General features: G+C 39.7%; 1 protein-coding gene across 14 annotated transcripts in view; it reads left to right on the forward strand.

Annotated features, from left to right (window-relative positions):
• Window positions 1-12,436, forward strand: part of Ehbp1 (EH domain binding protein 1) — a 257,309-nt gene extending 244,873 nt beyond the window's left edge. For all 14 annotated transcript variants that reach the window (XM_051165325.1, XM_051165324.1, XM_051165329.1 and 11 more), the window contains 4 exons: window positions 3,997-4,096; window positions 5,308-5,381; window positions 11,770-11,884; window positions 12,079-12,436. In XM_051165325.1, coding sequence (XP_051021282.1) covers window positions 3,997-4,096; window positions 5,308-5,381; window positions 11,770-11,884; window positions 12,079-12,169 — 380 coding nt within the window. In that variant the 3' untranslated portion in view covers window positions 12,170-12,436. The remainder of the gene's footprint in view (window positions 1-3,996; window positions 4,097-5,307; window positions 5,382-11,769; window positions 11,885-12,078) is intronic.
• Window positions 12,437-13,225: the final 789 nt, after the last annotated feature.

Below are 13,225 nucleotides of genomic sequence, written 5' to 3' on the forward strand. Positions count from 1 at the left end.
AACATTCACACAGTCTCACTGCTGGCCTTTAGGAGCAGCTTTCTGTGACTTCTATTACCTGCATGAAAGGGAGATGGGTATGAAGTCTCCTTGGCACACTATTATTTTTCCTCTTCTTCTCCCTGCTTACTTGGTGTTTGTTCAACTATAGTGTCTGATTAAAATAAAATAAAAATCTCATGTTAAGACATTTGATGTCCAAAAAGATGCCATGTTCCTACACCAATACAGACTTCCTCAAGGAGACAGACTGTATATTTTATATGTTTATTACTGAAGATTATAATGATTTTAAGGTGAAAACTCCTTTTTGTAATATTCTATTGGTAATACATAGCCATTTTAGTAAATGTATACTGAACTTCTAGTTCATATCTTATTTTAGTCATATCTTATTTCCGAGTGGCCTTCAATAGTCTAAGCCATGAATTTTTCAGGTTACAAAACGAAAAAGAATTTAGGATTTACAGAAGTATCAATCAGTATTGGCTCTACAGTGATGAAACGTAGTTGCAGTTACAACTTTAAAATAATTTTGAAAGACAAGGTAGTTACAAGGTAAGGTTAAACAAGATTAAATGATTTATGGGCATCTTATAATGGCAGTCCTCATTTTCAGCTACAGTGTAAAGTGCTTTATTCTGAGATTAGGTATTGTGGCAGAAGCCAAAACTGCCTTTTCTATCACAGTGCCAGAATACAACCTCTTTTTCTTTCTGCACTAACAAGACGGCTTCGCCACCACAGCCCACTCTAAGTAATTAAATCAACCCTTTGTGCTTACGGTGCTCTCCTCCACTGACGGCACTAGATCTGATTATATGCTTCATGCATATTCAAAGTGCCGCGCTGACAGCTCTTTAATGAGCTCTTACTTAATCAGTATGAACAATGTTCATCTTGTTCTTTTTTTCCTCCTGCATTAGAGCTAGGAACAGTTGGGAAAAATGAAACATCCAGCATTCATTTGAAAAATATATTGTACTTTGAAAAGTGTCTAAGCGGAGGAAGTTGCATTCTGCCCTTTAAAAGTCTGATGGACAAATTGGATTACTAGTATTGGATTAAATAACAAATGGTTAGAAGAGAAATGAGAAAAGCTCGCTGCGATCAGAGGCTTTAATATTTTTTGTTGCTTATAAAGCTGAAGGGGTCTTTAACCAGTTATTAAAGTCAGGATTAATTTGTAATGGTTCAACTTACTGGCTTTTAAAAGCTTTTAAATTTAAAAATTTTAAATCCCTATAAACAATAGTGTAGTGATATGTTAGAAGAAACTAGTTTCTTATTATTAGGCTGAGTATAGCTGTGCATCCCTGCATACTGTCTCCGATGAGGACTAGGGACACAGGGTTGGTTATGGTTTTGTTTTTGCTTTGTTTTGTTTCATTTTTCAGTGAATAGAAGTAAGCTGTGTAGCAATGTGTAAATGTGACTTTAAATGTTTGTTAGGCTTATTTCCCTTTAAAACATGAACTTCTTTTATTAGTAGTCATTTCCTAACAATCATGGAGCTATCTTTGATTCTTACCTATAAATACAGACATGACTTAAAGAGACAATCACACAGTTCCATGTCAATATTGTTAAACGTAGGAGGCAGTGTTCCATTGAAGAAAACAATGCTAATGAAAGAGTAAGCTGGCTGCTTCTAGTATTCCCTGAAAGCCTCAATTACAGGGCAAGCTAAACTCAAAACAAAGTTTTAATGTTTGTATCTTTAGAAGCCACTTGAGTTGTGAACATAAGAATTGGGTCTTTAATCAGAAAATGGGATAGTATAAAATCTACACCTATTAATATTGCACCCATGTGTCATTTCACTGATCAAAACGCTTTCACCGGGGTACATTTGGCCTTTTTCCAAACTGCAAGCTTTTTCTCAGCTTTTTCTTTTTACTCTTTCTTCTTTTGTTGCTACCCAGGGATTTGTGCCTATCGCAGCCTGTATCACATGACCAGTGTCAAGACATCACATGGTCCAAAGTGAATACAAAACCAGCTACCCTAAAGGAGAGATTAAAAAATACTGTAAAACAATAAAGACTTTTGTTCAGTCTCTGAAAGAATCTATCTCAAGTCGTCACACATTGAGTTTTAACAGTGTGTCATGTATGTCCTTACTGTCCCCCGATGACAGGCAGCGTACTCTGAAGTCTGTGCACAACGTTCTGCACACAGATCTGCTTTGAATATTCCTATACGTTCTTTAAATTTCTATTAATGTATAAATAGTTTAATTATGGCATTTCCATAATTTATAAAGTAAATATTTAGGCAACATGACAGAATGCACAATTGGGTACTATACAGTATCATCTCACTGAAGTTGCAGGAAGTCTGTGTCTGTGGACAGGGTGTACTCACGTGTTGATGGTCATGGCGGTCTGTGGTATAGAAGAGCATATGTTGGTGACAGTGCCTACTTCTGGAGAAAAGTAGTTCTGAAGTGAGGAGGGTTGAGGTGCTAAAGAAGACTTTTTAAATACAGATATGCTTCTGTAAAAATTCTGAAATTTTTAAATAGACTCAATGTCTTCACGTTGTTGTTTTTGTTTTTCAAGACAGGGTTTCTATGTGTAACAGTTCTGACTGTTCTGTGGAACGTACTTTGTAGTCCTGGCTGTCCTGGACTCACTTTGTAGACCAGGCTGGCCTTGAACTCACAGAGATCTGCTTACCTCTGCCTCCAGAGTGCTGGGATTAAAGGTGTGTGCCACCACGCCCAGCAATGTCTTCAATTCTTTTTTTTATTATTATTAATTTATTCTTGTTACATCTCAATGTTTATCCCATCCCTGTATCCTCCCATTCTTCCCTCCTTCCCATTTTCCCCTTATTCCCCTCCCCTATGACTGTTCCACGAACTCTGGTGCCTCATATTTGACCATGTCCCCTGGATGGGGAGACCTGGTGGCACTCAGAGGAAGGACAGCAGGTAGCCAAGAAGAGACTTGATACCCTATGAGCATATACAGGGGGAGGAAATCCCCCTCAGGAATGTCTTCAATTCTTAAATGGTGCTGTCACATTTAAAAAGAACATGTCCAAAACAGCCTTAGCTGTTTACCCCATGAATGCTGTGCAGAATATGGACTGTTAATATTAAATAACGCGTTAGCAAAGTAATAAAACAACCATGGGTGAAACTTGGGGTGGGGGTAGTGGGGTTGGGGGGCAGCGAAAGGACTACAAATTTAACTTGGTATAATTTGAAAGAAGATAAATGCCCCTCCAAAGTATTCTCTCAGTTCAGTTGCGACCTGCACAGTGCTGGTTATGATCTCATCAATGTCAAGGGTGTACTCTAATGGATCACAGTCCTGTGTGGGGGACAGAGTATGGACATGCCTGAACGGGTGTGAGTGAAAGTACAGTGTCTCTGGGCCAGAGTTACTTCACAATCCAATTGAAATGTTAGAGCGTCTCTTTAGTGAAATTTCTTTTAATATTCTATTCATTGTAATAATTTTTCTACTTTGGGCTGTGTCTTTTTGTAGTCTTGTCATTTGCAGTGCACTTAATAACTTGTAAGTAATTTCTCTTTTACAGTCAATGAGTCCTAAGTGGTACACACACTTTTTTTACTTTCCATGATGAAGTTGTTAAAAGTAAAGTTTTCACAGCATCTCTGGACTTCTCTGGTCTCCCCGCTAGTCCTCATGATAATAACCTTCCAGTTCCTCATTGAAACATAGTAGCAAGTCGGCTTCTGGGGAGGATTTAAAAGGTGGGGCATTTTCCTTACTGTGCTTGATGTTAGTAGGCTCCACAGGTACACTTAGGGGACTAGAATGCATACTGCGGAAGTTCCAGCTCTAGAAAAAAAAAAAAATCGCACCTGAGTTTCTACATACTGCTGTGTTCCAGGCCTTGGACTCAAGTAGCAGTACATTATGCACATTTGGAGCACTTGAAATGTATAAAGTTGGACTGAACTTTTTTTTTTTTTTTTTTTTTTTTTGCTTTTTTGCTTTTTTGGCTTGTGATCTGCAGGAAGGAACACAGAAGAAGAGGAAGCCATGATGCAGGAATGGTTCATGCTAGTTAATAAGAAAAATGCCCTGATAAGGAGGATGAACCAGCTGTCGCTTCTGTGAGTACCCAGCCCCATGCTGGCTGGTCCTGGGTTCTGTCAGGGCCATCTTTGGGCTAATATTTACTAAACCTGCCTTTTTTCCTTTCCTTAGATGGCTGCTATATAAAAATGTTCATCTGAACACTTTAGAATTTGCAAATAGACTGATAGACACTGGGCAAATGTGGCTTTTAAGGTCAAGGAATAAGGAACAATTTTTGCATATAAAGTATTTTTAAATTTGTGTGTGTGTGTGTGTGTGTGTGTGTACACATGAGTGCACAAACTACAATGGGTGTGTGAGACCACAGGACAGCTTTGTGGAGTTAGTTCTCTTCCTCTACTTTATGTGGGTTCTGGGGAACAAATTTAGTTAGTCAGGCTCACAGCTAGGACTGCAGCACCCTTTCACCAGCTGCCAATTGTTGTGTTTAAGAAATAAATCCTTAGTGCAGAAGAGGATTAGCTTTCACTTGGGGTTATAGGATACCCCTCCAGAAAGGCAAAATTAATGTTTGTTTTTAAAATTCTAAGTTAAATAATAAAATTCCATTAAGAAATTATCTATAGGTAGAATTATATAAACTTCAGGGTAAAAAGTTAATTCCCTGACCTTGTTATGAGTGTAGTGATTAAAGTTCAGTGGAGACCAGACCAGATTTAAAAAAAATCTGAGTCTTTAATATTCAGCTCAGTATAGAAATTAATGCTCACGCCTTTCTACTCATTAGCTAGCAGTGTTCCTATGGTATGCCAATATTATGCATGTCTTTATTTGAATGTAAAACCCTAATTTTGGTTTCTACCTTGCTTGAACTTGGGAAAAGAGGTTGTGATGAAAACGTTGACTTGTCTGTGTATTCAGTTCTCACTGGCATTTGTGTTTCTTCTCTTCACATGAAGTTTTTAATAAGAATATTTACTGTGAACTGTGAGTAACACATTACAACAGGGCCTTCGGCCTGACATGATACAAGAAGCATGTCTGAGTGGGACTGCTTACTTAGATTAGGGTATCCCTCCGTGCCATTCAAATTGAAGGAAGAGAGCAATACTAGAAACTTTCAACTGAAGGAGATTTGAGGTCTATGTATCATTTATTTAGAGTAGCTTAAAGTTAAATAGAAAAGTCAGTTATGACTCCTAAAATCAATGTACACTAAAGGTCCTTTTAAGTGTTTAATGATTTAGTAATTAGCATATTGATGAACTTTTTACAACTTGCCTAGGGAAAAAGAACATGACTTGGAGCGAAGGTATGAGCTGCTGAACCGGGAACTGCGGGCGATGCTGGCCATTGAAGGTAAGAGCTGGGGTGGGCGATGCTGGCCATTGAAGGTAAGAGCTGGGGTGGGCCATGCTGGCCATTGAAGGTAAGAGCTGGGGTGGGCCATGCTGGCCATTGAAGGTAAGAGCTGGGGTGGGGTGGGCCATGCTGGCCATTGAAGGTAAGAGCTGGGGTGGGCCATGCTGGCCATTGAAGGTAAGAGCTGGGGTGGGCCATGCTGGCCATTGAAGGTAAGAGCTGGGGTGGGCCATGCTGGCCATTGAAGGTAAGAGCTGGGGTGGGGTGGGCCATGCTGGCCATTGAAGGTAAGAGCTGGGGTGGGGGCTGTGAGGTGTCATCTGTCAGTAGTGTGCTATACATATCTGGTTTGGCTAGGTCAGTTCTATTAAGTACCTACAGGAATTACAATATGCTTTGAAGACAGAAAACAGTATCCAAAAACATGCTCATGGAGTCAATTTAGATAGTTAATCATTGTGTTTACGGTTATAGAACTTCACTTTTAAGTCAAACTAAACTTCTGTAAGAGATAAAATGTATGAGCTAATTTATTTTAGCTACATTTTTATGTGCATTGTAAAGTTATTTCCACTGGGGAATTTCAGTGAAGATTTATTGTTTTGATTATTTATCAATAGGAGCCTGTTGTTCTGTTCTGTTTCCTTTGCCTTGTTTTTAGACAGGGTCTCCCTCCTCACCTCAGTCTGGCCAGCAGTCCGGCCTACAACTCAGTATGTAGCCCAGGCTGGTTGCCGTCTCATGGAAGTGCCCCTGCCTCAGCTTCCCAAGTGCTGGGATGGCAGGTGGAAGCCACCACACCCAGCCTGATTTCACTCCTGTTGAGTAAATATGTGGGCAATGGTTGATGCAAGAGGAAATTAAATACTTGCACACTTTTTGTAAGTCACTGATATGAATGTATAGAAATCCTGTGCACAGTCATAATGTAAGTGAGCAGCAGCTAGCTCAAGTTTAGCATTTACTGTATTTTTTTTTTTTTAAGTCTGAAGTGTTTTATAATGCTCTTCTTATATCTCTTAGTTTAAAATGCCTTATAGTTCAAAGATTTTTGCTTTAAAGCTAATCCTTTGGGCTCTGTAAAATAGATCTTTTGTCTAATCAATGCAAATTGATTTTCTTCTTCTGTATTGACCTCTTAACCCATTGACTGTCCGTGGTAATTTCGTTTTCACCTGATAAGGTACCTGATCCATAAGTCAATCCTAATTAGTTCAGAAACTAGAAATTTAAGTTTGTAAGTGAAAGCCAAGTGAAGATTTATATTCTTAAAATATTTTAAAATATATTACTCTAAAATAAGGCCTATTTATCAGTGACCTTGTATGTCATGGAAGCCTTACTGTAATTACCTTTATACCTATAATCTCACTTGATAATATCACTGACAACATTTGTATATCTTCATTTAAAAACTCAATTTACTTTGCTTTTAAAAGCTTCACTTAGATGATTTTCTTCAAATGGCTAACTGTATCAAATACAGTTATCAAAAATTGATAACTATTAAAATTTCAAAATTATTTTGGAATTTTTGTGAAATTTGTCACTGCAATAAAATACGCTAGTACACCAAATGATATTTTTCCTTTGGGGATAATTTAGATGTAGTTATAGTCTGGTTTTTAAAAGAGATCAAAAAGTTAAATAGTTGAGAAGTACATGCAGCAGTTACTATATAAGCAAAATATATGTATAATGGATCTGTATGTAATATATAACCTGTTATACAGTCTGCTCATTGTTCATTACACTCAATGTAAAGTAGTCTTAATTTGTCTTTATATCCATCTTCTTCTGTATAAAAAGATAAATTGTCCTTAAAATACAGCTTTATGTAGTATAATTGGCTTTTAGGTTAGAGATGAAATACAGTCTTTATTCCCCAAACCAGTATTATTACTAAATATGCATCTTATAACACCCTTGCACATGAAGAACATCCCAGTCTCACTGGCCATCATCTGTATATGTAGCCTTAGAATCGACCATTTTTTTCTGCCTGAGGTTCTTACACATACAGAGGAGCAATAAAAACCTTTTTTTTTTTTTTTAGCTTTAAATGCAGCTATTAGTCTTTTGGCTCCCCTCGCCTTCCCTCCCTCTTTCCTTCGTTTCCTCTCTAACACACACACATTTTAAATTGCATTGTCCTGTATGTGACTGTGCCTCAGATCTCTGTGTCAGTTCACTAAGGGAGGGGGGAGGGAATCTTGGGAACAGTCTGTTGGTTACAAATGGAGACACTTGGAGAGATGCCTGTTGCAGTATCTGGCAGGACATCAGCAGGCCGCCTCAGCACGGACACACATGTGTGTCAGCAGCCTTTCCCAACCCTTGAGGGGAACATGGGAGCAGACAGCAACAGTCTTGTGTTGTTTGCTTTTCGTTAAAAATGCTGTCCTCTTCTTCCAGTAACTTCTCCGCAGCCAGCGTTATAGACTAAAGCCTTTCCAAGTGACTTGCACTCAAGGCATGCACTCGCAAGAAAGCAGAGGAAAGCAGTAGCCACAGCACACGAAAAAGAAACATTCACACTCTGGTTGGAAAGCAAAAAATTATAATAGTAATAATAACATTTAACCCACCCATTCCTCTGAGAACCTGCATCACTGTGAGTGTGAGCCACCCTCTCCCTCTCTGCTGTGGTGGTGTCCCAGCTGCCACTCTACAGAGCTCAGCTGGAAGACTCCCTCAAGCCAACAACCACCTTTCACATGCTTTTTCTATAGTTTTTGGAGTTATTGTTCCAGATTATTTAATGCGCCCTCAGGAAAGACAAATTCACTCTTGCACACATTGGGGTGTGCTTTTTAGAGAGGGGCATGTTCATTTTCTGCACAAGAAATGGATCTTCTCTAGGATTTGTACATCTTGATTTATTCTTGGCTTAGAGTTTGAAGTGGGTGCTCTTCTAAAAGGATTTATGCACAGGTTCACTATTTTTGTAGTTATGGTTTATATGATAAGCTTTTTATATTTAAAATCAATATGTAATCCTGTGGAGGAGCTTATCCCCTAAAACCCCATTTGTAAATCTATTTTAGCTTTGTTACACAGCACAGCCACAGTCTTCCACGGATTGATTAGGCTCCACAGTAGAATCCTATCAATGGCCTGTTCTGATGATGAGGCAAACTCTTTCAGGATTGCTAGTTGACTGGAACTAAAGATAAGACTTGAGTGCAATCCCCCAACGTGCTCTTTACAAAACTGCTGTTAATTTTCGTCAAAGTGCCAGGCTGTTTTGGACTGGGAAGGTTTTCACCAGAACTTTAGGTCTTTCTGTTAAAGTGTTGAAGTGTTGATGGGTATTTCTCTTGCCTTTTTTTCTCACGGTAATTAACAACTTCGCCAAATAAACTGAATTGGGACATGAATAATTAGCCCTATATATGAAAAGGTGGTTTTGTTTTGTTTGTTTGTTTTTTCAAATTAACAAACAGCTCAGTTGAAATGGACATAAACAGAATCTCTTTATTTCAACACTTTGGCTCAAATGCACCATCAAATTTAATCCTATTTGTTGTGAGAGGCTATGGCTTCCGTACCAAAAGTACACTGGAATCTTTAAATTGATCAGAACTCACATTGTAGTTTGTCCAAGCTAAAGCCAGGTCACCCAGCCCGTTAGCTGTGGCTGCTGCAGCAGCTGCGCCTGGTTCCCTGCAGTTATGACAAGGGGACTAGTAACCCTGGATGTGACGACATACCCAGGTGAAGCGAAGACTTAGCTTGAACCTACCTGTTAGTCTTGATCAATTTTGAATGCAGTATTTTAAATTATCAAAATAGTTTACTAATTTCTCAGTTAGCATTCATATATATATATATAATGTTAGTATATAAGTGTATATATGCATATATAATATAATTCATTCCTACCGTGAGAAAGGAAGCAGAAGATGAAAGTATAGGCTTGCCAAGATAAAATCTATTTATTGCACATAGGTATTTGCTCTGTATTTGACTACTTATATCAATTATAGCAATAACAGTTAATAGCAAAAACCCTCCAGTTTTATTACAGTATTTTAAATTCTGACATCAGTTAAATTTGACTCTAAAAATATTTTTTTAAAAAAACTACCTAAATATATTTTCAGTTTAATTTTTTTTCAAGTATGGGAAATGTTATTGAGATAGGGAAAAATGAGATTTAAAAATATTCAGTATTTCAGGGATTACAAAACTCTCATGTGTTTACACTGTTAACATTTAACTTTCCAGTGTTAATGAAATCCTTGCATTTTAAATAATTAAGTAAAGCCTTTTTAAGTGGTCAAGTTGAGAGGAATAATTTAATAAAAATTATGTATTTGTTGTTAAATGTTTCTTTCTCTGTTAAAATGTTTAATTTACATTTATGTAGGGTAGAAAAAAAATGTTCTTCCTGGTTATAAACTTACCAAAATATCTTAAGGCAAAGAATTACAAATCTTATACCTGTAATTGTAATTTCTTATTTATTAAAACTACTAACTTAATAATTATAAATTTTAGTCACAACTTCAGGATCTTTTCTGAATTGATATTTTAAGAACTACAGTTGCCTAAAAGTATCTATCTTAAGGATCCTCCCAGTCACAAAGCCTGTTACTTCACTCGCTCTGGAGAGTAAGACCAACTTAAGAACAAGAACAGATTAGAAATATTTCCAGCATTCCTGTGCCCTTAGCTGCTTGGGTCCAGAGAGTTAAACTGTGATAGGTTTGCTTTCTCTACATTAAAATTCAAACACAGTTCTCCATAAGTTTTCTTCGTCCGCTCCATGCTGTAGGATATTTCACCCTTTAAATGAGAGCATAATCCCAGTCAGTCATTGGATGTGTTTGTGTTTGTGATGTTTTGTGTGGAGTGTGGATAACTGGCATGGTGTGTTTGAGCTTGTGAAAGGAACAGTGATAAAACCGAGCAAACTCCTTGTTCTCCCAGCTTCACTAACCTTTACTGCATGATGATGCATCTCATTTTTAATTTGTAAATAAAAAAAGATAGCATTCCCTGTGGCACCATTTGCTTTCATAGAGCTGCTGAGCAGTTTGCTGTCTTGAATAAATTTTGCTCTGGAGGTGGGGGGGGCGGGGGGGGGATTTGAACCAGCACATTCTTGTGTGGTTTGTGAAGATTCACATGGTAACCAGCATAAGCATTGTTAGGTTTATCTGAATAAGCACCAGCCATGTGAGTTTTAACATGACTGCCCAGGGCACTGGAGAGAGAACCCGAAGGACTGCACTCCTCCGGTTTTTGGAAAGTGTATTTGCTGGGGGAGGGGGCTGTAAGAGTCGTTGGCCAGGGTGCCCCCCCAGCCCCCCTTTAAAACTGGTGTCCTGTTCCCCTCCAGGTCCTCATTTGTTCCCCTATCTCCTCATCATCTACTTCTTCTTTTCATTGTTTACCTTCCTAATGAGGGAGGCGGGGTAGACTGGGGCTTGATTGACAGCTACAAGCCCTTACAGTCTGGCCAGAGAGCAGTTGGCTTTGGTTTCAAAAGTGTTTTAAATGTTAGATTGTGGTCCTGTTTTTATCAAGTGAAACTGCTGCTCATCTTAAGGAAATTATCAAAGCTGAAAAGGTTAGGTTATGAATATCACTGAGTACTAAAACTGGCATAAAAATGGCCACCCACCCTCAGAAAAAGCACTGCCCCGCGCATTTTCTGACCTTTAACATGGGAGTTTGAAAAAGAAATATGTGGGTTTTTTTTTTTTTTCCCTTTGCAAAGTGCTTCCATTTGAAAGCTCCGAGCAAATGTCTCCAAAAGAAAACTGGCTGTGATGCGATCGAGAGCTGCCGTGTAATATTGCAGAGCAAATTTATTTTTTTACTTCAAAGAAAAATGCTAATTAGCCGATTCACTACTTTTAAAGTTATTGTGAAGCATATGGCGCCCAGTGTGAGCTACATCCAACTGCTAAAATAGAGCGGGGAGGAAATTAGCGAAGAATGGGCTGTTTGGGGTGAGAGTGGGGGTGGGGAGGAGAGTAGGTTCTCGGGCAGATTCTCCAGCCCTTTCTCTGCTTCCCCGCCTCCTCGTTTATCCACTCACTCGGCCCCAAGCCCGCCTGGGCCAACCTCTTCTGGACTCCAGCTCCCCTCCCCCACCTGAGCCTGACTTCAGGTGCCTGCCTCCCGCCTAACCACTGGCTCACACCTGGTTTCTAGCAGGCTCCTAACCTGCCGCAGCAATCTTGCATAAGTATTTACAAAGTAGGGTTTAGGGTGTGAAACCCTCACCTCCTCAGCCAAACTCCCCCAGCAAACACTAACTAGTGGCCCAGTTTGCTGAGATTTTAGGAAACCGGATTAGGCGGGAAGGGGAGGGCAGGTTCGCAGAGCGCTGAGTCCCTGCGGGTGGTAACTGGCCTCCCGCCCCCTGCAGATTGGCAGAAGACAGAAGCCCAGAAGCGACGGGAACAGCTCCTGCTGGACGAGCTAGTGGCCCTGGTGGACAAGCGAGACGCCCTTGTCAGGGACCTGGACGCTCAAGAGAAGCAGTGAGTGAGGGATGGGTGGGGTGTGGTCTAGGGGAAGCCACCCGTCAAGAAGTTTATAGAAAGTTCATTTCGGGCCAGTGCCTTTGTGCCGCCCTCCCATTGCCACGAGGGATCCAGATAGTTTGTGTTCCACTGTGATAGTCTGCCCTTTATGAGGAAAAATAACTCTCGCTTTCCTGTCATCTAACACCCAGGGCCGAAGAAGAAGATGAGCATTTGGAGCGAACTCTGGAGCAAAACAAAGGCAAGATGGCCAAGAAGGAGGAGAAGTGCGCTCTTCAGTAGCCTTAGGCCAGACCTGTCCCCGCGTCGCGATCTTAGGTCCCCGGCCAGAAACAGGCTGGCTGATTGAAAACTTTTTAACGTTTTGTTGGACTGCATTGTTCTTCCGGGCCATCGCCCCTTTCCCTCCTCTCCAGAAAACATACAGAGCTCCAGCTAGCTTTCAGGACTCTTTGTGAGTTAGTCATGAAGTCATTTTGGAAATCATGTGAAGTAGATTTGCACCGACACCTTGTGGATGACTGGTAATGAAGATGCTGAAGAAACTGTCCCCCCAAAAAGGAAACGACTTCCCTCATTAATTTCCCTTCTGTTTTGGATGAGATGAAAAACTGAAACATGTTTGTTGTAGTATTGTTGGTAATAGCGTAATGACGGTGGGTGGGTGGGGGCAAAGGGGAATAAGAAAATGTCATTAATGATTTTTTTCCAATCCTGCCGTATGTAAGTAACACAGTTACCTAAATCTCATAGTTAGATCATATTCTGTGTATCGACAAACCTGTGTTCCATTTGCCAGTCGGGGCTTCCTGCAGTTGTTCGCATTTCACATAAAGACAATAAAGTTCCTCTCTGCTCTCCTCAGAGGATGGCCCTTTTAAGGTAGCCTGAGACAAACCCTGTGGTTTGAAAGGTGAACTGTGAGGATGGATCTAATTGATGTGCAGCAGTTTACAAGGACAGTTGTACCATCTGACAGTGCGCCATCTTTTTCTCTGAATAATTATTTATTACATCTTGCTTGGTTCCTATATTTTGTTGGGGCTCAACATTGGCTCAAGAATGCTGTTAATATTTATTCTGTATTGATAAAAGTCTGTCTTGGCACTAAGTAAATCCCCATTACAATCTTCTCTAGCAGAGCACTGTGTGTTTTGTGAAAATGGTTATGTTTATTTATTACAATACTGAGTCATATATAAATTTTCAATAAAAGCAGAAACTTTCTTACCTTAAACCCTGCTGCTATTTATTTCCTTGCAATGAAAAACTTGAGTGGAAGTTTGTGTATCCGCAAGAGTTTCCAGCCCAGGACACTGGACTGTGTTTGGAGCTGAC

This window comes from Acomys russatus, chromosome 22 (assembly GCF_903995435.1).
Source record: "Acomys russatus chromosome 22, mAcoRus1.1, whole genome shotgun sequence".
NCBI classification, from domain to species: domain Eukaryota; kingdom Metazoa; phylum Chordata; class Mammalia; order Rodentia; family Muridae; genus Acomys; species Acomys russatus.